Below are 23283 nucleotides of genomic sequence, written 5' to 3' on the forward strand. Positions count from 1 at the left end.
AGCAACCTCAAGTTGAAGAGGGGTGAAGTTTGGGCAGGACTGTTTCTAGTATTGCCTGGTACTCGGTATCATGAGAAGTTCGAGGCTCTTGTAAGAACACATCGGTGTCTTGATTAAGCTGCTGTGCCAATGATGGTGCGTATCACAAACTCACCTCGTAATCACTGATAGCTTACCGAGGCGAAGAAAGACAAGGGAACCCTTCTCCAAGAGGTTCAACTGGCTATGAGTCACCTCTGAGCAGCTTATATGTAGATGAAACATTTAATGATACGATGATGAGACTTGGCATGGGTTTAAGCTTATTACACTCATCATGGAAACGTCCTCCACCACCTGAGAACTAGAAGAGTAACTCACACCGAAGCCGCAACACAATGAATGACCCTATCAGCGGTCTTAGCAACGCAACCTCATGCAAAAGTTGCCATATCCTTTCCCCCAGAAGACTCGGCGACTCCACAAGTTCCGGTCCCGCAACGCCGCTGACCATGTTCTCACCGACAATGAGAGCATCTTTCGCTTAAGCCATAAATCGCATGTAATATGAGATCTTATCAAGTGCCCCTCCATCGGTACCCAGTTCCGATCCGGTCGAGGAGGTCCGTAGGGCGTGGTTTCGACGCTAGAAACTGCCATGAGCGGAGCCTAAATGCAGTCTATTTTCCTAATTCGTCGCTAGTTTAGTCTTGTTTGTTTTGTGTAAGTGACTGGCAAAAGAGAAAAGATTTAACGTGGCGGGACCACTTCCGTATAATTCTTATATGCATGGCTACATCTGACACTCTTCACTTTTTGATAAGGCAAAGGAAATTGAATTTTATTCAAGATGAAAGTCATGGTTGATTCAACACGCCAGGAGCAAAATGTTCAACGGAGTAGTTTTCAGGAGAATACCAACTGGGCGGCATTCGGTCTTGATCCCATCACAGCTACAGTGTCGAACATCAACCCAGACGCTGAAGCACAACCTGACGTAGACTCGAGACAAGATGTCGAAAAGACAGTCAGTGCATGGATCTGCGTCCTTGGATCTTTTCTAACTTTGGTACCTACATTCGGTAAGTCGGCCACTCCAACAGTAGAACAATGACTGACTTAAGAAAAGGCTTCATGAACTCGTTGGGTACAGTCCAAACATATCTAAGCATGAACCAACTCCACGACTACAGCGAAGGCGAAGTTGGATGGATCAGCGGCCTATTTCTCTTCCTCTCGCTCATTCTCAACGTCCAAGTCGGTCCGATGGTCGATGTCCATGGGCCCAATGTCATCGGTCCTGTTGGGGCAGTTCTTTATGTGGCCATGTTTCTCCTCATGGCCGAATGTCGCAACTACTGGCACTTCATGCTCTGCCTGGGAGTATTCGGGAGTATCGGCGCTGCTATGACAATGGTTGTAGCCATCGCCATCGTGGGAAAGCTGTTTGTCCGCAAGCGAGGTCTCGCGATGGGTATTACACTTGCAGGATCGTCCATCGGCGCTGTCATATTCCCTATCATTCTACGGTCAACTTATCCCAATCTCGGCTGGCAATGGTCAATGCGAATTATGGCGTTTATATCAGCAGGTCTTCTCCTCCCTGCCATTCTCTGCTTCACCGCCTTCAACAAGATCTACAAATCATCAACAAATGGCCAACCCACCCCCAAGAGCTCAACACTCAACTTCACTGCCTTTCAATCACCCGCATTCTGTTTTGTTACAGCCGGTATCTTCATGTTTGAGTTTGTCATCTTCAGTATCTCGGGTCTTCTACCGTCCATTTCTACTCGGGTCGGCTTCACTGCCGAGAATGGATATACTCTTCTTTCTATTGTTGGGGCGGCGAGCACATTCGGCCGAATCATTCCCGGAGTCATTGGCGACAAGTATGGGCACTTCAATGTTCTACTTGCTACTTTGGTGTTTACTGTCGTCTTTATGGGGGCTCTGCTTGTTCCGTTTGGTACCAGGTCAGCTACTGCTCTGTACGCCTGGTCTGCTATCTGGGGATTTGGGTCTGGGTCTTTTCTCTCCATTACTCCAGGTAAGTACCTTAAGCATCATTGATATATGAACAGGCTGATAAATAAAAGTCTGTATGGGCAAAACATGTGAAGCCAAGGACTATGGTCGATATTATGGCGAGTCTACCCTCTTATAGTCAACTTCGACTGTAGCTAACCACTGCTCCAGGCATGATGAACTTTGTCACCGCCTTCGCACTGCTCATCGCTCTCCCTACAAGTGGTGCCATGCTCGAGAACATGGGCCCTCAAGCTCTGGCTGGTCTCTTCACTGGCATGACTGCTGTTGGAGGAGCTTGCTACTTTGCAGCCCGAGCTCTTCTCATTGGGAGGTGGCTGTCTCCCAAGACTATCATTTAATTTCAAAGAGTACCTGAATACGTCTCAATATTTGCAAATCTGAATTTGACTAAATTGGGTGTGGTTGGTCAATTTCAAGGGAGTTTGGGTTATGACATATGGAGATTGGAAAATATACCTAATCCGGCGCTGGATGAAATAAGGGGAAATGGGTATTAAGGAGTTTCAAGATTGTACTGAGTTATTACTTTACTCTAATAATAATATGATCCCATAATCACCGAACAAAGCAAGAGCCTTTCAGCACATAAAGAGGAGCAACGTATCACATCATCACCGCCCCTTGTCGTCTCTTCTCATGGCAAACCCTTTCTCAATCAACCTCACCATCAATCCATTCGTCAGTGGGATCTCCCTCTCCCCCATCTTCTGCCCCTTAGCCTCGTCCTCCGTCACCCAAACATAATCCTGATGCTCCTTCGGATCCAGCGTGACCTCAGCTGTATCCTCAACATCAACCTCAAAGCTAAACTTGCAAAAGAACCTCTTCCCCGTTCTATTCGTAAAAACAGCTCCAGGTTTTCCATTTGGCCCATCAGGAATAACACGTCGAATGCGTCGCAGTCTCAGACCTGCCTCCTCCCAAAGCTCACGCGCACAACCGTACAGAACAGTTTCGTCTTCGTCGTCACAAGCACCGCCTGGAATCTCCCATTTGTTAGGCATACTATCGTCTGGTGCTCTTTGGAGAAGGAGAATGCGGTTGGAGGTGTCGAAGACGAGGGCGCCTGTTGCGAGCGAGTCCCATGTTTTGTCGTGAGTTTTCAGCCACTCGCGGTGATTGACGTTCCATTCTGCGACAGACTCGTCGAAAGTGAAGTTTAACTCTGGGGGGGAGAGGTTCGTTTCTTGTTTGTCCGTCATTTTGTGTTGCTGTGTGTGAAGATGAAGTTGAAGCTGAAGAGATGAGAATAAGATGATGCTGCGACTGAGAAATACCCCGGTATTGGACCTGCTTGTTGACGCTAATGCCTCACCTCACTCACTCACTCACTCATAAACAAGCTATCGCCATAATGTTTCATGTCTGCCTAATATCCATACCTAGGCAACAATAAAAGTCAAGCGGCTCATTTCAATTTTCCAGTTCGCAAGACAATCTCTTACACGAGTGTTTATATGATAATTTGTTTTAAAAGGCCAGGCTAGCCTCTCATCTCATATCACTTACTTACTCGCTCACTCAAACCAAGACACAGACAATCCAATCATACACACTTCTTATTTTACTCTAACATCTCGAGGCTACGGAGCCAACTGGGTAAGGTACATGAGAGGCAGCCGTCCGTAGGTACATGTACGAGTCCTGCGATCAAACCCGTCAAGACATCCACTTTTCCCAGCATGTACTTCTTATCGCTATTGCCTCCCTCCCCAGAGCTTCCAGCACATTCCGTGAACCTCGCCCTCGGGTGACATTCTCCTTGTTGAAGTTTGAATGGTGTTATGACGCGCGTGTGTGAGCCGACAACGATCGCTGCGTGTCCTTTCAACCACCAGTCCTTCCAGCGACTTCATATCCATGTGCGACCACGGCACTACCATGTGCAATTCGTGCCAATCCCTACCAATCCTTCACGATAAAGCAAGCAAAGCTTATAATACGCAAGCTTCCAATGCCAATTGTGGCGATATCGGAGCTGCTGACAAGACAGCCACCAAACGCCCCTGACGCTAAACTGACAGATCATACGAATAACAAAGCCCAGAAACAAAATTTTGCAAGTAGAAACAAAGCATAGACTTTTGTGTACGATGCTCACATGAAAGATCTCATGGTGCGTAAAGCCGTTGCTCGAGTTTGCTGTAAATCATAAACAAATATCGCTTCATGTCCTTCCATGCATCTCAACGTGATTCGTGAGTGCTGATACTCGGTTTGAAGGAAACAAAACTATAAAGATGCTCTTTTCCTACATCTGGTCTTATACGTGTGCGTTTTGCTGGGGCATGATGGACCTCTCAGCCCGTGTTCGCATGAAGTTTGCATGAGATTCCAGGCATCGAGCTTTGAGTCGTGTCACTGGCCACACTGCAGCCTTATCAAGCATCAATGCAGTGATTCGGAGTAGCTTGGCAGCGTAGCCGTTGTGCCCACCCATGTCCAGGTTGGCTTCCTGGCCGTTCATGCCATTGACAAGCTCCATGTTCATCTTCATCTCTGCTGACGATAGCACTTCTTGGACTTTGCCCAGCAGCTTTACATCTTCTTCCTCCAGAAGCATGATGGCAGGAACCTCAGAGAGATTGACTTGATCCTGACCAAGGATTCCCAAGTAGCAGCCAACGCGATCCTGCAACGTCGCAATCCACTCTGCAAGAACCTGGGCGCAGTCGAATGCACACATGGCAGACTGAAGAGGAAGTTCCCTACTTGTGAAGTCGGCAAAGGTCACACCGAGCTTATCCGACATGGCGAGGGAGTCGGCGGCATAGAAAGCTGCCTTCCGAAGATGCTTTTCCCTGCGAGATGTAGTGTGACTCGACATACTAGAGGATGCTGGCCGTAGAGGAAGCTTAGTATTGGAGAAATCCATCGATGACGTCTGTGTCGCAGGCGTTTCCACGAATCCTGAGCCATTGATTGAGTTATCCGAAGGTTCGGCACTGCCAGACTCAGAATTCGAGATCGGTGATTGCTCAGCATGCTGAACGATCTCATTTCCCCGAGAAAGCTCCTCAGCCATCCCGTCCCAATCCCTTTGCCAAAACCTCTCTTTTGAGCGTGAAAGGTTGACGAAAAGCCGAATATACGCCAAATCGAGCAGAGGGATCGCGTCAGCTGACAGAGGGCCTTGACCAAAAGGGTTGGGACGTTCTACACTGTGATGAGGGTTGCTTGCCCAGGCCGCCTGCCACGCCTTCAGGGCAGGCTCGATGTGCCGATGCATCTTCTCTGTCTCTTCATTTGTCCAGATTTTGTTGTGATGTCTTTGTCGTGTTTCCCAGATATAGTTGTGCAGTGCGTTGATAAGTATCAGAGATCCGAATGTGCTGGGTCGAAGAGGTGCACTCATCGGGTCGCTTCCATCGGTGTCAAACTGTCCACCAAAAGAGAATTGATGCTGTTTCTCATTGACATGAAGGAGGTCACCCAATGCATCGTGAAATGTCATCCGGTTGTGGTTTGCAGCCTCGGCTCCACCGCGTGAGTGGAAGACTGCGCTCGTCTCAGCTGAGAAGAACTCTTCATCGCAAGGGAGGTCCAGGTAAATTTCTGAATTTGTCAACGCAGGTGTGTGGTTGTAGGCGGAAACCAAGAGGCTGGAAAGTATAAACACGGCGTATAAAGTTCGCTTCCGCTCTTCTCCAGACTTCCACCGCAGCCACTCTGCTTGATCGGGCTCCAGATTCGTGTTCCAGTTTCGGTCATCACTCATCTGAACATCCTGACCGTCAGAGGCGTTGGGGCGATTGGGTCGCAAGAGGTCAGCTGCTTGTGCGAGGCTGACCAAGGCGGCGCAATGCGTCGAAGCGATGTCACTGGCAGTCTTGTCGCCACAGTTATGGCCATATACAACATTTAGAAGCATGGCTTGCACAAGCCACACGGGAGTGTGAGCGCCGCCGTCATTGTTATGGTCAGTTGGGGTACTTCGGCGAATGTCTGCTTTTCGGACATCGGCTTTTCGACGTTCCTCAAGGTAAAAAAAGATCATTTTCTTGGCCATTTCAAACAGCTCTCGGGATTGGACAGTGTCCATCTCGTAGAGCGCGCCAATAGCGGCCATGGACAATATCAGACAACCACTACCACCTACACCTGGACGACTATTGGCAGAGATGGGCATATCGAAGGACAAAGTAGGAAGATGAAGAAAAGGCAAATGGGGGTGGAAGTATGCTAGATAGGCACCGACATATCGCTGAAGGTCCTGAGTACTGGGCAGATTAGCTGCTTGGGACGAGACGGCATTGCCGGCAGACTGGGAAAGTGGCGACTGAGGTGATCCTTGAGAAGTAAAAGAATGTTTACGACCCCCAAAGGGTAGGCACTGGGACAGGATGTTCACGATGGCATGCCGGGTAGCATCTGTAATGGTGGTCACTGGCGAAGCGCCGTGGTTGCCCCCATTTAGAGAAGATGGCGTCTCCGGGCCGGCGTTGAAGCCAAGGGTCTGGTTAATGTTTTGGGTGCCGAGTCCCGTCACAACAGAGGGACTCAATGAGCTCAGCGAGGGTGGAGGCGTAGAGAAGTAAGGGTCATTCATCTTTTGAGTAGCTGGCTGAGGTGATAACGGTGCTCCGCTAAGGAGATCCGGAAAGACTGTGCCATTCATTTCCATCGCAAAAGGGTTCGTGGGCATCTGTGGAGGAGCCATCACAGATGTCGGCCACATGGTACTGGTCCCAGCCGGCGCGGGATGATTCGACCCATCCAACATAACATCGCTAATCCCACTCTGACTCGTCGTGCTGATTGCGGACGGACTCGATCCATCATCAATCACATTTTCGTTCGCAAATGACATCTGTTGCTCAAAACCAGTCAACCAGTCAACGGGGTCGTCGAACTGGGGGTTCGTAGACATGTCGTTCATCGAGTGCCCAAAGGGCGAGTTTTCCATATTCATCACCTGCGGTGAGTCGCTGTAATGGAGATTGTTTGGGTTTACTGTCGTGGCTGTCCCAAAGAGCATGGTGTCGAAATCGAACTCGTTGAAGGACATCGGGGCCGTCCTGAGAGGGTTAACATAGTCGAGGTTACTAAAGGCTCCTGTTTCCAGCTTAGGGATGCCAGGATGCATAGCTCGTTGACCCATAGCAGCGGACATGCCACCATAGAGAGGATCCATGGTGTGGACTGGAAAGCCAGCGAGGCTGGGGTGTCTACTATGACCATGAACAGGCCCACGAGCCACGGAGGCATTGGCAGAGGCAGTGGCCATACTGAGAGCCATTGTGTCGATATGGCCAAGGGTGTTGGCTCGGGGTCGCATGGTGTTTGAGGCATTTGAAGCCGGAGCGGCAGTGGCAACTGCGTTGGCTCCAGCGACGCTGTTCTTTCGGGCACGACTCTGACCAGGAGCGACACCGGTTGTGGACTCACGACGATTACGAGGACGGGAGGACGGGGTCGAAGTCTGGTGCAGCTTTTGCTGGTGACGCAGCAGAAGGTCACGGCGGGCAAAGCATCTTGAGCACTCGGGACACTCAAAGGGTTTCTCCTTGGTGTGGGAGCGTTCGTGTCGCTTGAGATGTTCCAATCGGGCGAACGAACGCTGGCAAGTGCCGCAGACGTGAGGACGTGGCTTGTCCGTCTTTGCGGGAGGGAAATTATTAGCAGGCGCTTTTGTGTTGACTGTGATAGTAGATGCTACGAGTGTTAGCATGTATAAATCGAAGTTTTGTATCCAAGGTCTTGTTGCGGCAACGGTGCGGGTCGAGTCGAGCTCAGAAACACGAGGGGCAATGCCGGCGAAGGCGGGATAGCTCACCAGTATCGTCAGTGGTGGAGGGCGCGGCGGTGCCAGCGGCGGCGGTGGTTGTCGGTGCGGGAGCGGTCATGGCGAGATTGGGGCGCGAGACTCTAATGCCAGAGTCGTTTATCACCATGGCAGGTCGGATCGTTCAGATTCGCATTCGCGAGGGTCGAAGGACGAAGATTTTGGACCTGTCGTGCTCGCAGAAGCAGAAAGTGTTTCGTCGCGGGGCACAAGGTTGGGCGAGAGTTGAGTGCGATAGGATGGATGGCGGGGAGGTTTCGGTGGGCGGCGGGCGCGGTTCGTCACTCTTTGGTGGGGGGAGGGGAGATAAGTAAGGTAGATAAATCTAGAGAGAGAGGGAGAGATGTTTAGATTGAATGAAATGAGCGTTCTATAAACGATGAGGGCATATTCTTCTGTTTGTATAGAGAGAAGAAAAAATGAAGCAATTCAGATCGTCGTTCAGAACATACAGGCGAAGCAGCAACCGCTTGAGGAAAGTGAAAGAGAAAGAGAGTTGGAGGCACTGGCGGCAAGTGCAGTGGAAGAAGGAAGGTTGGCGCCGAAAAAGGGCCCAGGCAAGGATACCTGAACCTGACGACGGATGGGCGACGCAGGACGCAGGAGCAGCCCAGAGCAGGAGCACGGTGTGCGTGATACTGTGCACGCTCTTGTTGAATCAGAATTGGCAAGGGACCTTGGACTTTTGGACCTTCCCTGTTCTTTGCTCCTGGGGGGGTGGCTCCAGTTGCGTTTGCGTTGCCGTTATGGAGCGCTAAGGTAGGCTAGACTAGGTTCCCTGGGGCGCATCAAGTTCCCGTAGTTCGCTCGGAGCAAAGAAGAGAGACGAGACAGCCAGATTTGCAGACTGAGTCGAGAGTGAGAGAGATTTCGAGCAGTATAGATAGCAATAGCAAATGGTATGGTGATCACGGAAAGTTGGCTCTAAATAAAGAGCTACTCCTACCAGCTCCTTCTTAATGTGAAATTCGGTTTTCATGACACATCCACTTAACGCATCTCGGCTGAGGCTGTAAAGAAGCTCTTCTATCCACCTCATCATCCTCCTTTCAACTCAACCAATTGCTCAAATATTATTAAAACTCGGATTCGACGCCCGAAAGGCTGTCACCACTCGCCTCAACTGCGTCATCCTAGGACCTAGGTTCAAGCTGTATCGACCATCATCCAATGTGTTTCCTTGGGCCAGTTGAGGCTCATAGATGCTCCAATCGTGGATGGGTGGATACCTACGTGTACGACGTTAGTCGTCCTTCTTTTACCCTTCGTGCGTCTGTCTCGTGATGGTGGGATGCTTTGATTTCACACCTTATACACCGTAGGCCTTGTTCAATAGGAAGCTTCCTCATTGACTTCATGACCGCCTTCTCAGACTCTATGCTTAAGACTCTGGTGACGAAAGGCACAGCAGCAACTCTATTCAGTGTAGATTTGTTACATCACGCGGCAAATGTGCTGTGAGTATGTACTTCCCGAGGCACGGCTGGGCAAGCCGGTCAATTGACTGACTGGTCTGGCTTACAAGGGGTACCAGATATTCCAGGATCTTTGTAGAGTTTACCACCTTCAAGTTTTACTTCTCAACTACTTTGCTGTCAAGAACTTTCTATCTAGAAGTTACAGCTCCTTCTGATGCAGAGCTCAGAAACTCTCAGATTGCAAGCATGGATACCCGAATTGCACTGCCCAGCGCCTTGCCACGGCATTTGGCGCTCTGCGCCAGTATCTTCGTCTGCAAACTACAGTACAGTACAACGAGGTAGGTGATGGCTGCGCCAGGGCTGAAAGTTCAACTGACCGAGTATGCACTGTGCATCCCCGGGCTGTAGGAACTGCATACGCATATTGGAGTTTGGAATCGGGTGTACTCGAAATAGCTACTGGGGTGTGATGAATGACGATTGTATTGCAGCATCCCGAATGCAGAACAACCAACGCCTGCATGTAACGTTCGAATTCAATTCATGCGCTGAATTGAAAGGGACTTGGAGGGAGAAGAAGTACCCTTGAACGTTCTCCCGGGCTGTTTTTGAGGTCTAAGATACGAGTGGCCACGGCTTTTTAGATCCATCGGTAGCTCGCTTTGACACTGGAGCCGTCTCTACTAGCGTCATTGGCACGGCCTAACTTTGGTTCGAAACCTCCAAAAGATAATTAATATTTATCAAGGACCGTTTCCGGTCGATGCTTGCTTGTTTGTCTGTTTGTTATCTCTACCAACCTCGCTCTCTCCATAACTGTTGTTCGTATCCTGGCGCTTAATCTTGCTGGAACATGACGATGAGCCAGGTCTAGAGCGTAGGATTGGTCCAGCAGCTTCCTAGTCGCTCTCTGTTCTGCAGAGCTCCCAATTGGGGAATCCCATTGTATCTACAAGCCACGCCCAGAGGCAACAACATGATTCAGATATGGAGCTTCTGCTGGTGTTATTATTATTATTCATTTCCCCTGATATGATGGCGAGATAAATGACGTTCAACTAATCGCCTGTTCCACTTCTATGATGTTAAGCGCCCGTTGTGTTGTTGAGATTCTGACTGATTATCTCTTGGTCTGCGGCTTTTATTAACCCGAATCTCCAGTCGAGCAACTCACGTCTAGGGATGATGGCATGGCGTCTTTGAGAGGATGCCTTCCGCGACGCTTGTCAGAGATAGTCTGCTCTTACACACGATGGAATGATCTCTCAGAGGCTGGCTCTGCTTATTCGACTCTTGGCTGCTTGGAGCCATAACGTGTTAGGCGAGTAAGGAGATTATGACCCAATCCTGCAGCGTGTCTCTCTATTTGATACGATTTCTTGTTTTACGTTTTATAATTCACGTCGGCAATAAGTCCGGAAGTGAATCACAACCTCCGCTAGGTTGATACGTTAGCAAGCATGAGCATCAAATTGGAAGTTATTCGGTTGTAATCAGTCGATCAATTGCCTCTATTCTCAAGCTCCCAGCTGATTGATTGCCCAAAGTCGTCGTACCGGGCGGGTCCACCCCAATCAAATCGCCTGTAGCTTTTAGCGTCGATAGGGTCCTGGGTCTCTCTTCACTGTAGGGTCTGGGTATCTGCTACTGTGCGAAGGAGAATATCGCTCACGACTGGGCCAACGAGGGTGACTGTGAGTGAGACTGTTCTGTTGGCTTGACTTGACTTGAGATGATGCGTTCTCAGAACGAATTGAACAGCACAGTAAAGTATCCGCATCTCGAGGTCATGTGTTCTGCCACAACAAAATGTGCCGTTGCCAGAGCCAATTGTAAGCCCAACGTGCGTTTCACGTACGTAGCTCGAGGTGTGTCTGCGGCCAAGCCCTAGACTCTCTCTGCCTATCAGACAACAACAGCAAGACCCTCAATGATGATTGTCGCTTCTACGGAACTTTCTTTTTTTCCTCTGGTGGAAACCAAGCGCCATTTGGCATTTGACTGATCGGCCTGTTCAGCCTCATCAGTGTTCTTCATTCCATCCAGAACATTTGCCACTCTGGCCCTAGAACTTCTAGAGAATTGCCTTGTCTTGTCGTGCTGTACGACTGGTGGTTTGGTCGTACAGAGGAGCAATTACCACCGAGAAGACATTGTCGTGATCCACGAGCCCACTGTCTAGTCTGTTTCAAAAAGACCATGACCGCAATGCAATTCTCCCATCACAGCAGAGCGCCCTTACATTGGACAATCCAAGTATTAGTAATACCTCGAGTTGTTCGAGGCCTGATAAAGGCAGTCAGAGTCAGAATCAATCATCAAAAGGGCCGTGCGCGGACCCTCGACCCTTACTGTCTCTGGTAGATACCTCGTTAGGGCATGGGGCCGCACGTAGTTGTGTCACACATGCAGTTCAAGGTCCAAGGTCTAAGGTCCGTGGATAAGGTATCTTTTCTCAGTGTTGGATATTACCAGCAAATCATCGAAAGGGATGCCACACTCAACTGTTGACCTGCCTGGCCCTGAGCGAGTTCAGTTGTTCTCTCCCACAAACTGCCGGGGATGGTCTCATCCGATGAGACGTCAAGAAAATGGGCCAGACCAGACCAGAACGAGATGCCTCGATGCTTGCTACGCCCCGATCCACCTGCACGCAAGCCAAAGGGACCAGGTCTTGGCTCTACATCAGACAAGCTCCAGCGAATCCAATCACTGCGTTTGTCCAGGGGTTTTGCTGTACTGTAGCTAGGGTCACAGCCAACCTTACACCCAGCGCAGCTTGCAAGATCCATCCTATCCTGGGGGTGATGAGGCTACCTTACCAGACTCGACTGTAGGTACCGTATCTGTGCTACGTACTGCCTGTTCTAGTGCTGAAGCGAGTAGCGGATACAGTGATAGATAGACTGGCGCTGCCGTCGACGGACCCTAGAGCGGTGCCAGGCTATCCGAATCTTGTCTCGCAGCCCGAAACGGCGAATAATTCTCGCTCACCGCCAGATAGGATTGACAGCTTGAGTTCGGTGAAATGATGAGCGTCCCATCCATCAAACGCCCGCCGCGGCAGAGAGACAAGCCATGCCCTGAGACGGGCTGCTAGCATCCATCGCTAGACGGGCTCTGGGTCTTTTCTGGCGCAGAGCACGAATGGGGTTTCAATTGCACAGAGCCCTTGATCCCTGTCCAACACACCACGAGCCATGTCGCTACTGCAGTCACAGGACCATCTTGCCACGCCGAACACAAGGAATGTGTGGCCTCCCGTGCTCAACGGTATCGTTACCACACGGCTCTCAAGTCGCGCCAGATTCGAATTCTTCACTCCAATTGATCAGCTAGTTCACCGAGGATCCAGGAACACGACCATTTTGGACGCCTGCGAGTTTCTCTGCATTAGCCACGGACGTCGGGCACATGTATGTCCGTGGTGATCTTCTAGATAAGCACCAACATCGCTGACCAGACACCTTCTCTACTTGTGTACAGTATGTGAGCACAGTAGCAAAAGGGAACGGTAAATCATGCAGTTCATAAATTCTCAGCCTCTTAATTCAACCAACTCTTGGTGGGTATGTTCATAATACAAGCATATCTCTAAAACATCCAATTTCTTCTCTTCACATGCCAGTTTGGATTAGCACTTCGCAATCACGAGGTTATCAGCTTGGCGGCTTGCGCCATAAGCACTTGAGGTGTCAACGGTTAGCGGTTAGGTTGACTCTGAGGCTCTTCACATTGAGTGAGATGAGATTCTCAGATGAAACGTCATGTCATCCACGCACTCCCAGAGCTTCTCCAACTCGCTATCTCTAGCCTGGTCTGCTTTGACTTGGTCTTTGCTCTGAGCACAGGCTCCCAGAGTGATCCTTGCCCCTGACCCAAGTCTACCCGCTGCACAGCCCCCCGAGATGTGCCAAGCATCACGGTGGGACTTTAGTGATCCTAAATCCCCAAGCTGCACGAATGCAGAATGCAGAATCCAGCATCAGATATGTGGTGCTGGTGCCTTGGACTCGAATCCACTGCTGAGTCTCCGTCCAAGGTCCCACATCTGCTGCTACAGAGCTTTTATTGACGATGCCACTGCTCTTCTTTAATGTCTCGAGAGTTTCTTGCCGTCGACGCGGCGTACTAGCATCTTGAAGTGGAATCGGGCTAATCGGAAGAAATGTCAATGCATTACAGATGCAGATATGGTCCACTATCGAGCCAAGAACGTACAGTACTTGGCAAATGAGGGCTGGCTGCTGCAAATTGTAACCCTCTGTAGCATGGGAACCAACACGTTAAGAGCTATCGAGGATCTAGTATCAGCAACGCAGCATTGAACCAGTGAGGAATGATACCCCATTGCTGGACTTGGAGTATTTGGTCCCTACAGTTCACTCTCCCCAAAGGGTCTCTAATCCATGATGGTCGGGGACTTGTTCTTAATTGAAACAGGATTTAGAATCTGAATCAGCCCTAACGATTTGGAGAAGGGACTGGGCATGCTATGGTTCCCTTTCTCTTGTCGTCACCATACAGCATAAACGAGCCAGACACAGACAGACAAGGCCACACTGGACAGGCCTTGATCGAGGAATCCTACAACCCCAGAATCCTAACTCCAGAAAGAGGCATATCTCCATTCGATCCAAGGGTTAGGGAGGTCAGGTGCAGCCATGGCCCACAGCTAGAGGCTCCTGCAACCCATTCGGGATTGGGATTGGGTACTTGTCATTTCGAGGTCTCGAGTCCAAATGAGCGATGTCGGTCGTTTAAGGTACAAGACTGTACCAAATTGAATCACCATGACGCTACTTCAGAGTGCAAAATAGCCAAGAAATGCCGCTCTAGTGACGACTGAGCCGTGTTCTGACGCTTTGTGTCGGAATTGATATCATCTCTCTTAGAGACAAGAGACACTTTTATCATCTTGCTTCAGAGATCGAATCGAAAATTTGACAACGAAAAAGGTCTGCCACACCACGCGCTTATGCGTGTGAGACCAGCTTCTGGGATTGACCAACGAAGCCGCGGGCTACCCAATATTAGGCACGTTGACCAATTCTTCCACGTTTTTAACCCCCCTTCAACGCCCTGAGTCTTCGTCTAACTCAACCCCTGCACGCCACTTTGTTCAACTTTTTTCCATACTCGCCAGTCGGACAATTGAGCCATTAGAACCAAGACATCGCTATTGGGCCAAGTCATCTGAAATTTCAGCTCTGCAATTTCGCACAGTACTCGTTGGTGGTCTCTTCCCCCAGTCACCGTGCTCTCTAGTTACCCCAAATTCTGTTTAGCGGAGCCAAGCCCGGATCCCCCCAGGCTCTCTCCGTTGAAGGGTTGGACAGATGGATCATGGAGAAGGAGAAGAATCTGGGGCTGGCCCCCGGACGTTGCGTTAGCTGGCAGGGTCCCTTGTAGTTGACGGCGCACACACCATCTTCCAGCATCCTATCCCTGACTTCCCCAGATTTTACTGTTTGCGGCGGCGTCAGGCATGACAAGAGCTGGAAATGAAATGAAATGAGATGAAGAATCCGAGATCAAATGGCTGATCTTGCAAGAAAGTGAAGCTAACAAGCAGCACCTCCCTCAGCGCTCGCCAACGCCCGCCTTGACGCGTCCTCGGATGCTGCGGTTCTCTCGAGGCTGTCACGTCCATTGCCTGTCCCTGGAACAACGACTAAGATTCGAGGCCACGAACCATAAGCTCTAGAGGTTACGCATGCAACCTCTTCATTGGCGACTAGACCTGAAGTCTCGGTGCTGCGAGGGTCCCGGTCGGATCACCAACTAATTGGAGTGCGTGCTACCTTGGCTCTCGTGCAAGTTAGCAGCCATTAATCAGAGCTGACGGATAATCCCATTTGCTTGTTATTGCCGTAATTGAGGCTCAGGAGGGTCCCGGAGCCACACAGAGCTAGCCTCGTAGCTAATCGAAAAGCAGAACAACTTGCGTTGTAAGAAGGCGCCTCGTTGGCGATCTGAGGATACTGGTGGATACCGATAGCCCCGTACTTGTCCGAAGAAAATAGGCGAAGCTTTGATGTTAGGATTCTGGAGATCCAGAAGCTGACTTGATTCTTCCTTGTGGCGAGGAATACTTCGAACTGGTTTAGAGAAGTTTACAGGCAGTGTCTACGCTAAACACTCAGACTAACGAGTGCCATGGGGTCGGTAAGCTAATAACATTTCAATGGTAATAGTGCCTGTTGAAGAGCAGAGCCAACAAGTCGCAAAGATTGTCGGATTGGATGGAGCGAGGCATAGTCTGATTCAGTTTAGCTGCATCATGGGAGTCCTCCCAAGTCATGGAATCGAAGCACCATTCAAGAACTTGTTTGGTACTGTACATCCGTCCGTACAAGGACCTCGGGAAGACGCAGGGGCTGGCACACACATGAGATATTTTGAGTTTGCCCACGAACGGCGGGCCTGTGGCGTTTTCCTGACCAGGAAGTTGAATGGTGATCCAATTCAAGTCCCTGTTTACAGGCTTGATGGCCCTGTAATTCAAGGGGTATCTTGCCTTTGCGCCACGACGAATATCTATCTGTGAGAGAAGTCAAGATCACTTTTGGATCTATCACGAATAGTTTAACCATAGTACGGCTCGTTTGTTAGCTCAGCACAGACAAATCAGCCAAGTCTGGGGTTAGGCCCGCCAGCGGAAAGGTTCCGTAGTAGTTAGAATCGGTGGTTGGAGGGTATCGTGGCCGGAGACCACCTCAACCATGTGGCCAAAGATGCAATCCAATGATACCTCAGCATCTGGAATTGCATGGTTAATCTTCGGCCCGGAAGACAATCATGCAGCGAGAATCTTATCACATTCGACAATGCAACATAATGTTATGTTTCATCTGCCTACGTAATGTTACAGCCAGCAAGCAGTCAACTTGGCTTGCGCACTGGTATATCCCAGGAGCCGCTATGCATTCCTCTCTCGTTGAACTGGTCCCACTACTCGTTCTGCAGGTCATCATCACATCAACTGATTGTTGGCTGTTTGTTCAGTTCAGTGGCGATAGTGGCGCTCACGAAGTTGGCTAAAAGAACAAGAAAATCAGTAAAAAACTTGGTTTCAAGCGTGCGAATGCCCAAACTCGGACAAAGTCCTTTGGCTCCAAGAGATCTACGGCCTACGTCGAGATGATCAGCAGGGTCCTAAACAACTCTGAGCGAATCATGTCTTGTTAATAACTTTTTTTCTACTGTTTCCTTTGGGGGTGGACATCGCTATGTCTTTTTGGGTGGTATAGTGGCATGACAGTTGAACAAACAATTACATTAGCGGCTTAGGAGAAACATCTCACAATTGCCGCAGCATCGGTCGGAGCTTTTTCGCTTTTTTGCCTTTTTTGCTAGTTTCTTGTTTTGGTTGCTTAATAATTTCTGTTAACGATGATCTGTGATGCGACTTGACGTACAAGATGATGTTGGGGGTTGCAATGGGTTGTCTACGCACGGGAAGAAGACCGGCACTTGTGTTTGTTTGCCTCTGAGAAGGCGTTTATGCTTAGACTGGAGCTCATGTTTCAATGAACTATTCTCAGCCATTCATGAACTCGTTGGTTGTTACACAGAGACTCGTTGTAGAATTAATCGCTCAATCATGACCGGTCATCGGCCACACACGTTTGAGAGCCGGACTCTATTCTTGCTACCGTTTCGATAGCCCACTTTCACGGTGGGATCTAGAACTCGGCTGTGATGAGAAGGGACCACTAGAATCCGCACGAGTGCGTTATTAGTCGACGAGTACGCGCAGGAGTGGGACTGGACAAGACAGACAAGGCGACAGAATTAGAATGTGTACTCGGTATGGTAAGGTATAATGCGCATGCGATACGATACGATACGATACTGTACCAGTACAGTACGGTACGGTAGATTCAGCCGAATCTCTCTCGGACTAATCATCCGGTGAGTCACACTCTATTGCCTATGCCTATTATCGGATGGGAACCTTTCATGCCTTGGATCGGTTGCTGTGATACTGTTAACCTCCATGGAATCGGCTATGCATGTCAACGACCGCGGATTTTGAGTAGTAATAGCGTGGGGGTTAAGCAAGCACTGTGATCAATTGACAAGAGGTAAAAATGACAGCAAATGTTGAGATGAACAGATCAGTCGATAATTGTTTGATTAAGCGCCAAATGCCGTCCTTCTCAAGCTATATCCAGTAGTTTACGCTGATGGTGGGGGGTCGAGAAACGGACACCCCTCCAGTTCGACACCGTCTCAAGTCAATCGAGTCTTGCATAACCTCTGGCTGTTAAAGACTGACGGTTAAACCTCCACTAAAAGTTTCACATCGTTTACATCTCTAATACAGCTACTGAATAGCTTCAGTTATATCTCACTTATGGCCAGCAATTGCCCAGCCTTGTCCCTCGTCATCAATCAAGGTTAGGGTTAGCTGAGCCATGTGCTGTACAGCTATTGGCGGTAAAAGGCATACGTCATAGGCCTGTTCCAAGGCCAAGATGATGGTAAATCAGGCTGAGAGGACAAAGAATAGAGTTAAATTTTCAATCATCCTTTTGTTTCTTTGTGATTAGACTTTTGGAACAACTTTTGTGATTCGTATCATTTGGCTTTTTGCCTCGTGTCTAAATAGCTTCAAGAAGGTGGGCAACTTGTTCTTGTGGCACCACTTACACGACCCATACCGTACCACCAATTCACATCTCACAACCATGAAGAACCTCTTATTTCCTCTTACTGCCCTCCTCATCGGCTCAAGTCTCGCTGCAGATGTCACAATCACAGCTCCGGTATCCATCTCCTCCAATGAGCCTGAATACAAAGAAGGCAAATCCTTCACATCAGCCGTCCTCAACAGCACCAACTTCTATCGTGAGGAACACAACGCAACAGCACTAAAATGGAACAAAACACTCGAGGAGTTCGCAACAGACTACCTCGATGACAATGATGACTGCGACTTTGAGCACTCTGGTGGACCCTATGGTGAGAACCTGGCTATAGGTTATCCCAATGTTACTGCGAGCGTCGAAGCTTGGGGTGATGAGCGAGAGGAGTACAATTTCGACAAGGCCAAGTTTAGTGAGAAGACGGGACACTTCACGCAGCTTGTATGGAAGGATACTACGACTGTTGGATGCGGAAGAAAGCTTTGCGGTGAACGAGGCTGGTTTCTCGTTTGTGAGTACTGGCCCAGGGGTAATGTCGAGGGCCAGTTCAAGGAAGAGGTTTCAAAAGAGGAGGGCGGTGCATTCAGTACAAGACCTGGTCTTGGGCTCGCTCTGGCTTTATTTATTGGGTACATGCTTGTTGTCGTATAGGCATGTCATGTTGAATTTCCAGCGTTGGATAGGCGTACGAGATATCTGATGGATGACGGGACTCATGCTGGGCATGAGCTATATTGACTACTCTACTACAATTCTCATGTATCTCATTATAGAGTGACATAGTTTCTGGTTTTATATATACTAGCTCGTTCTATACACTTTTGGCTGACTAGTAGTGTCTTGTTCTATTCATGATGTTCTTTCCGTCATCAGTCCACAATGAAAATGTAACTTGATGGTGTACCAGAATCTATTAAGATGCTTTGTTTCTCTCCAAGAGATATATTTTTGCTTGATGTCGTGCTTACAGGTTCGAGGACCTGTTGTCATTCCCTGAAAGAAGCCCTACGACACGACCACATTGCCTCGAGCAGGCGGCTCGTTTACCACGGGTGGAAAATGGAGAGTCATACTGGGTTATTTCATTACTGACTTGCTTTTCTGAGGATTACATTTGTCGATACTGCTTTCTTACTGCTCCTTATAGTTACCAAGATGATTTGTGAAGCAAGGTGATACTCGCGTTATCGAACGACGATGGGCAGATCGTTGTAGGTAAGGGTATCACAGCATTCTCGCCTCTTCTCTAAGCTCTTCTCTTATGATATCTAGAGGTTTTCGACTCCTGGCGATCTGCCTCGTCGGTTCTGGTAACCATCGTATCTGGTGGGAAGAGTCTCAACTTCAACTTTGATGATAATCACATTCTCACAGAGCCTGACTTTTCTGCTCCACCTGTTGCTGAAAACTTCGGATTCGGATTCATTAAATGTGTAGATCGCAGAGCTTTACTAATACCACCGCTTTTGTAACTACACGCTGTCGTGCCCAGTTATGTCCCCTCTCTCCCGTTCGTCTTGCCCTCGGAATCTCCTTTTTCTAGGTATAAAGGGTGATCAACTGTGTAGATGGTTTTCTAGAAATTGGAGGTTCAATATGACTGGCTGAACTTTTCCCCGGCAATCCTTTCTGAAGACATTGTTTCGTACATGACCAAAGGCTAGAACCTCCCATGGCCATACAGGGTTTGTGTATGGAGCCATGTGATATGCTCCATGACAGGAGATAGATGGAGGTATAGGGGCGGCCCACGCAAGCTATGCTTGGGTCAAGATATCGTACGGTGCCCTTGCTAACATTTCCTGACAAGTGCTGAACAAGACTGGCAGGCACCGTTCGGCTTTGATGAGTCGCAAAGGTTTTTGATCTTCGTCTTGGTGGTACTTGTTGAATCTTTGCCAAGATGTTGGGACACAGATGGTGATGATATCAGCGTGTATTTCGCGTGGGAGTCGAAAGAAGAGAGATTGCTTCTGTTCATCTCTGGGGTTTGCAGAGTGGAAGTTCATGACTGGCTATTTGATACCAGATACCTAGTGAGTGGCGAAAACAATACAGGGGATTTGAAAGAATGACAGAGATGGTGAAGAGACTTTTGGTATCGAATGTGTTGTTGTTGGTTTGTAGGTTGAGATGGGGCCAGCAGAGACCGGGATACTTACTCGTCGACACTATCGCTCTTTCTCCCCTCCTGCTCAAATTGCATGCATTGCAATTTTCAAGAGGCGCAAGATGGACACCGTATATTTTGGCAGGTATTATAGGCCAAAACAGTCCGTCATTGCCTAACCTAAGTTACCAAGTTCTTACTGTAACGGGCTTGCCTCTCCTGCTCCATCCATGGATGGAAGGTATTTATATCAAGGGTTAAATGAGCAGCTGGCAACCGTTTCGTCTTTCCAATGGCCATGAAAAAGATAAGAAGATTATTTCGGTTTGTTCCTTGGGAAATAAATACTTGAATGGCTTGTCCTTTACTTAAGATATAACTCTCTGCGTACGTTGGGATCTAATTTGAGTTTTTTTACCTGGCAATCATGGTCATCACATGCAGAACCGGATGTGCTAATATTTAAGAGCAACATCAGTTAATTAAATACCCAGTATCCTCTTACAGTCTTTCCCTACTCCTTAGGTCATCGTGAAAGTGGCTGTGATTTCACTCAGAGGCAGTACAAAGGGAGCTCGAATAGGGAAACAAATACAATTTTGGCCAACAAAACACAAATTAGAAATTTTGAGAAATTTTGGTTTTAATACTTTTCAACACATACAGGACAATAGTGATCTGCAGAGAATAAACGATCCCATTACACCCTGTAGACTTGTGGCATGGTCAGTAGGTAGTTACTCTCATATTCAGGCTGTGAATCTCCCAGTATGTTGACCTACCCGGGAGTATTGGTATCCCGGATAAACATTGCCCCACCTCCGCCGAGATTTTGGGTTGGTGTTTAGAGCTTCCACTTCGATCTTGCGACAGCAGAATCGCGGTGATCAAACAATCGAACCTTTCTACCTCCCATTCCAACCTCGATCCTAGGCGCAAGAGCACCCTGAATCAGCTTCTCGATACTTTGCGCTCCTCCTCACAAAATGACTGGTCGTGGTGGTGGCGGTGGTCGCCGTCTTATGCTGCCTCCCATGTAAGCCTCGAGCTCCCCTCTGCTACGCGATCGCATGGTTTCTGGATTTTTGGAGCATTGTGCTAATCGTTATGTAGCAAGTATATCTTCGAGCTTCTTCGAGAAGTAAGTCTTGTCTCTACGTGCGCTACCGATCGCTTTTACGCTTGACCGCTGGGTGGACCTCGAAAACACAAATTGCACCGATTCTGCGCCCAACGATGTCGAGATTACAAAAGCCGAACACCTGAATGTTTCTCACGTGGTGGCTGTTGCTTTATTGTTTCTTGGGACTGCTGTGGTTGAATCGGGTTGGCTGTCGGGCGCGACAGTCTCGAACCCTCGTGATCAGACTGGAGACAACAATAGCACCCAATTTCCCCACCAGGATCCGAGGATCGGGATAATTTTGTGTTTCGAGGTCCGCGACGGCGGGCTGAAAGAACTCGGAAAGATCTTTGGACTTTGCTAACAATCGCAGCACGCCACAGTCAGCATCTGGCTGTACGAACAGCTCTCCATCCGTATTGAGGGCAAGATCAGAGTCAGTACATGTGGAATCGTGCTGAAGAATGACTACTGACTATTGATAGGGATTCGACGAGTTCATGAACCTAGTCATCGATGAAGCTGTGGAGGTCAAGCAGGTCACTAAGACTAACGAGAAGGAGACCAGGAGACCTCTTGGTACGTCCCTTAAATCTGCCAATTTTGAAGCCAACTAATACCTCTCAGGTCAAATTATGTTGAAGGGAGACAACGTCTCATTAATCCAAAACGTCTCGAAATGAACAACCTTGTAGCGGAACCTGGACTTGGAGTCGGTGGAAACAAGAGCGAATACCCAAACCCGCCTGGCCCAATTGATGGCCAACGAGGCACTTTCTAGTCATGGCACTCAGTATCTCATGAGTATGTCGCTGCAAATGGGTTGAATGGCGCGGAGAAAGAAGACTTGGCCTGACCATAGAATTGCGTGTCTTGCAAAAAAGACACTTGTGGACCAATAAACATTGTACGCGTTTCATCTTTTTGTCGTGATAAACCTGGTGTCTTGTAAGGTACTCCGACCTCTTGAATGATGCTAAGGATATGCAGGATTCTTATGGATATCATCTGGTGAACGATGCTAACTGCGCACAAGTTGACTCCCCCTTATTAACAGCACTTGTTATTTCTCTTAGATATGGAATCCTGGCCGACTTGGTCATGATACAGCATCGACATGTCTACATTCAAAAGGATCCAACAGGGCTCCAACTTGGATCTATGCGACCTGATGAGACCGCATGTGCTGACAAAACTATGCTGCTTCGAGGGATTGTTGATTGAGATTGTTCATTGGAGCCTGACGAATTCCTCGCAGTTTCATCACTCAGCCATAACAAGAGCTCTTAACTCATATGTGTGTCGATTATTCCAATGATCTGACAACTGCGAATGGTAGCTGCTTATCCATCGCAACACTTCATAGATCATGTATACCTACATCACCAGCCCTGTCACATTACGATCCCCCACTGACAATTTCCAAACTCGTCCTTCCCTTGCCCCCCACGGTACGAAGAAGGTCTCACATCATGCATACATGGGCTAGTTATCACACTGTTGGTTCCAAATGAAGATGATGGTGTTAGAGAGTCATGCAACAGTCCTACGATATCAGCCGTCATCCTTGTTTGGGGAGGGGTAATCTGCGCAGCTTCAGCTTCCCCGCCATTGTCGCATGATGCGAAACCAATAGGATATCGACTCTGGTGTAAGTGTCAGTTGCGGCTGCATAACAGTTTCGTAAAGTGTGACCAACAGCAAAGAGCGAGGCTTAGGAGCTGGCACACTACATGTCAAAGGTTGTGGCCTTGGACCCCAATGGAAGGATTCTGGGCGTTTTCAGTTGATGGATGTTCAATCGTAATCTGCCTGACCTGGGCCGCCTTTGTTTCATTAAATTATACCTAGAAGAACAAGTCCACCAGATTCATGCAGTTAATTGTGGTCTTTGCTTGCTATCAAGACCTACTACACAGCAATGTACCTTTCAAGCCAGCCCAGTACAGCGTCTCACTAATTAATGTCATCAAAGCTACACTGGTGAGGTTATGACTCGGTGCAAAACACACCGCACACCGATCAAGAAGGATGGTACCGCTGTTTATTGGACCAGCCATTCAGTTGCATTGACCTCAAACTTTGGCAGAGGATGGTAGTCTAGAAGAAGCCGAAGCTCCTCCTCATGATCAGATGAGGCTTGTCTAGACCATGTTCTA

At 48.7% G+C, this 23283-nt stretch overlaps 10 protein-coding genes across 13 annotated transcripts; 6 read left to right on the forward strand and 4 right to left on the reverse strand.

Moving 5' to 3' along the window:
* Positions 1–715: 715 nt before the first annotated feature.
* Positions 716–3436, forward strand: FOXG_10297 (uncharacterized protein; the record flags this gene model as incomplete). Of its 3 annotated transcripts, none has more annotated exons than XM_018389580.1 (4): positions 716–1061; positions 1109–2029; positions 2079–2126; positions 2179–3436. In XM_018389580.1, 4 exons carry the CDS (start codon positions 830–832, stop codon positions 2367–2369), a joined length of 1392 nt encoding a protein of 463 aa, XP_018247873.1. In that variant the 3' UTR covers positions 2370–3436. The 3 variants fall into 3 exon arrangements, with proteins under 3 accessions (XP_018247873.1, XP_018247874.1, XP_018247875.1); XM_018389581.1 differs by having other exon boundaries at positions 830–1061; positions 1133–2029; positions 2179–2593; XM_018389582.1 differs by having other exon boundaries at positions 830–1061; positions 1133–2126; positions 2179–2593.
* On the reverse strand, positions 2643–3233 carry FOXG_10298 (uncharacterized protein; the record flags this gene model as incomplete). Its single annotated transcript, XM_018389583.1, has 1 exon — positions 2643–3233. The coding sequence occupies one exon, from the start codon at positions 3231–3233 to the stop codon at positions 2643–2645; it is 591 nt and encodes a 196-aa protein (XP_018247876.1).
* Positions 3437–3728: 292 nt separating the features above from the next.
* Positions 3729–3887, reverse strand: FOXG_20267 (uncharacterized protein; the record flags this gene model as incomplete). Its single annotated transcript, XM_018400531.1, has 1 exon — positions 3729–3887. The coding sequence occupies one exon, from the start codon at positions 3885–3887 to the stop codon at positions 3729–3731; it is 159 nt and encodes a 52-aa protein (XP_018247877.1).
* A 407-nt stretch (positions 3888–4294) lies between these two features.
* FOXG_10299 (zinc finger protein ADR1) lies at positions 4295–7925 on the reverse strand (the record flags this gene model as incomplete). Of its 2 annotated transcripts, none has more annotated exons than XM_018389585.1 (2): positions 4295–7671; positions 7808–7925. In XM_018389585.1, 2 exons carry the CDS (start codon positions 7923–7925, stop codon positions 4295–4297), a joined length of 3495 nt encoding a protein of 1164 aa, XP_018247879.1. The 2 variants fall into 2 exon arrangements, with proteins under 2 accessions (XP_018247879.1, XP_018247878.1); XM_018389584.1 differs by having other exon boundaries at positions 4295–7686.
* Positions 7926–9212: 1287 nt separating this feature from the next.
* FOXG_20268 (uncharacterized protein) lies at positions 9213–10581 on the reverse strand. The gene has a single exon (XM_018400532.1). The coding sequence runs from the start codon at positions 9758–9760 to the stop codon at positions 9458–9460; it is 303 nt and encodes a 100-aa protein (XP_018247880.1). The 5' UTR covers positions 9761–10581; the 3' UTR covers positions 9213–9457.
* A 1062-nt stretch (positions 10582–11643) lies between these two features.
* Positions 11644–11748, forward strand: FOXG_20269 (uncharacterized protein; the record flags this gene model as incomplete). Its single annotated transcript, XM_018400533.1, has 1 exon — positions 11644–11748. One exon carries the CDS (start codon positions 11644–11646, stop codon positions 11746–11748), a length of 105 nt encoding a protein of 34 aa, XP_018247881.1.
* A 689-nt stretch (positions 11749–12437) lies between these two features.
* On the forward strand, positions 12438–12771 carry FOXG_20270 (uncharacterized protein; the record flags this gene model as incomplete). Its single annotated transcript, XM_018400534.1, has 2 exons — positions 12438–12653; positions 12724–12771. The coding sequence occupies 2 exons, from the start codon at positions 12438–12440 to the stop codon at positions 12769–12771; spliced, it is 264 nt and encodes an 87-aa protein (XP_018247882.1).
* A 174-nt stretch (positions 12772–12945) lies between these two features.
* On the forward strand, positions 12946–14092 carry FOXG_20271 (uncharacterized protein). Its single transcript, XM_018400535.1, has one exon. It carries the CDS (start codon positions 13733–13735, stop codon positions 14084–14086), a length of 354 nt encoding a protein of 117 aa, XP_018247883.1. The 5' UTR covers positions 12946–13732; the 3' UTR covers positions 14087–14092.
* Positions 14093–17299: 3207 nt separating this feature from the next.
* On the forward strand, positions 17300–18796 carry FOXG_10300 (uncharacterized protein). The gene is made up of 2 exons (XM_018389586.1): positions 17300–17327; positions 17385–18796. The coding sequence occupies exon 2, from the start codon at positions 17934–17936 to the stop codon at positions 18540–18542; it is 609 nt and encodes a 202-aa protein (XP_018247884.1). The 5' UTR covers positions 17300–17327; positions 17385–17933; the 3' UTR covers positions 18543–18796.
* Positions 18797–20857: 2061 nt separating this feature from the next.
* FOXG_10301 (small nuclear ribonucleoprotein E) lies at positions 20858–22088 on the forward strand. Its single transcript, XM_018389587.1, has 5 exons — positions 20858–21037; positions 21115–21142; positions 21498–21560; positions 21610–21703; positions 21752–22088. Exons 1-5 carry the CDS (start codon positions 20988–20990, stop codon positions 21805–21807), a joined length of 291 nt encoding a protein of 96 aa, XP_018247885.1. The 5' UTR covers positions 20858–20987; the 3' UTR covers positions 21808–22088.
* Positions 22089–23283: the final 1195 nt, after the last annotated feature.

This window comes from Fusarium oxysporum, chromosome 7, assembly GCF_000149955.1.
Source record: "Fusarium oxysporum f. sp. lycopersici 4287 chromosome 7, whole genome shotgun sequence".
Lineage (NCBI taxonomy): Eukaryota > Fungi > Ascomycota > Sordariomycetes > Hypocreales > Nectriaceae > Fusarium > Fusarium oxysporum.

What these genes read in the sequence shown, in the direction of transcription:
- FOXG_20268 (XM_018400532.1), bottom strand. Translation starts at nt 9,760, where the DNA reads ATGCAGGCGTTGGTTGTTCTGCATTCGGGATGCTGCAATACAATCGTC.
- FOXG_20271 (XM_018400535.1), top strand. Translation starts at nt 13,733, where the DNA reads ATGGTTCCCTTTCTCTTGTCGTCACCATACAGCATAAACGAGCCAGAC.
- FOXG_10300 (XM_018389586.1), top strand. Translation starts at nt 17,934, where the DNA reads ATGAAGAACCTCTTATTTCCTCTTACTGCCCTCCTCATCGGCTCAAGT.
- FOXG_10301 (XM_018389587.1), top strand. Translation starts at nt 20,988, where the DNA reads ATGACTGGTCGTGGTGGTGGCGGTGGTCGCCGTCTTATGCTGCCTCCC. An exon ending in TCTTCGAGCTTCTTCGAGAA is followed by an intron (nt 21,143 to 21,497) that starts GTAAGTCTTGTC and finishes TAACAATCGCAG; the next exon opens with CACGCCACAGTCAGCATCTG. An exon ending in GGAGACCAGGAGACCTCTTG is followed by an intron (nt 21,704 to 21,751) that starts GTACGTCCCTTA and finishes AATACCTCTCAG; the next exon opens with GTCAAATTATGTTGAAGGGA.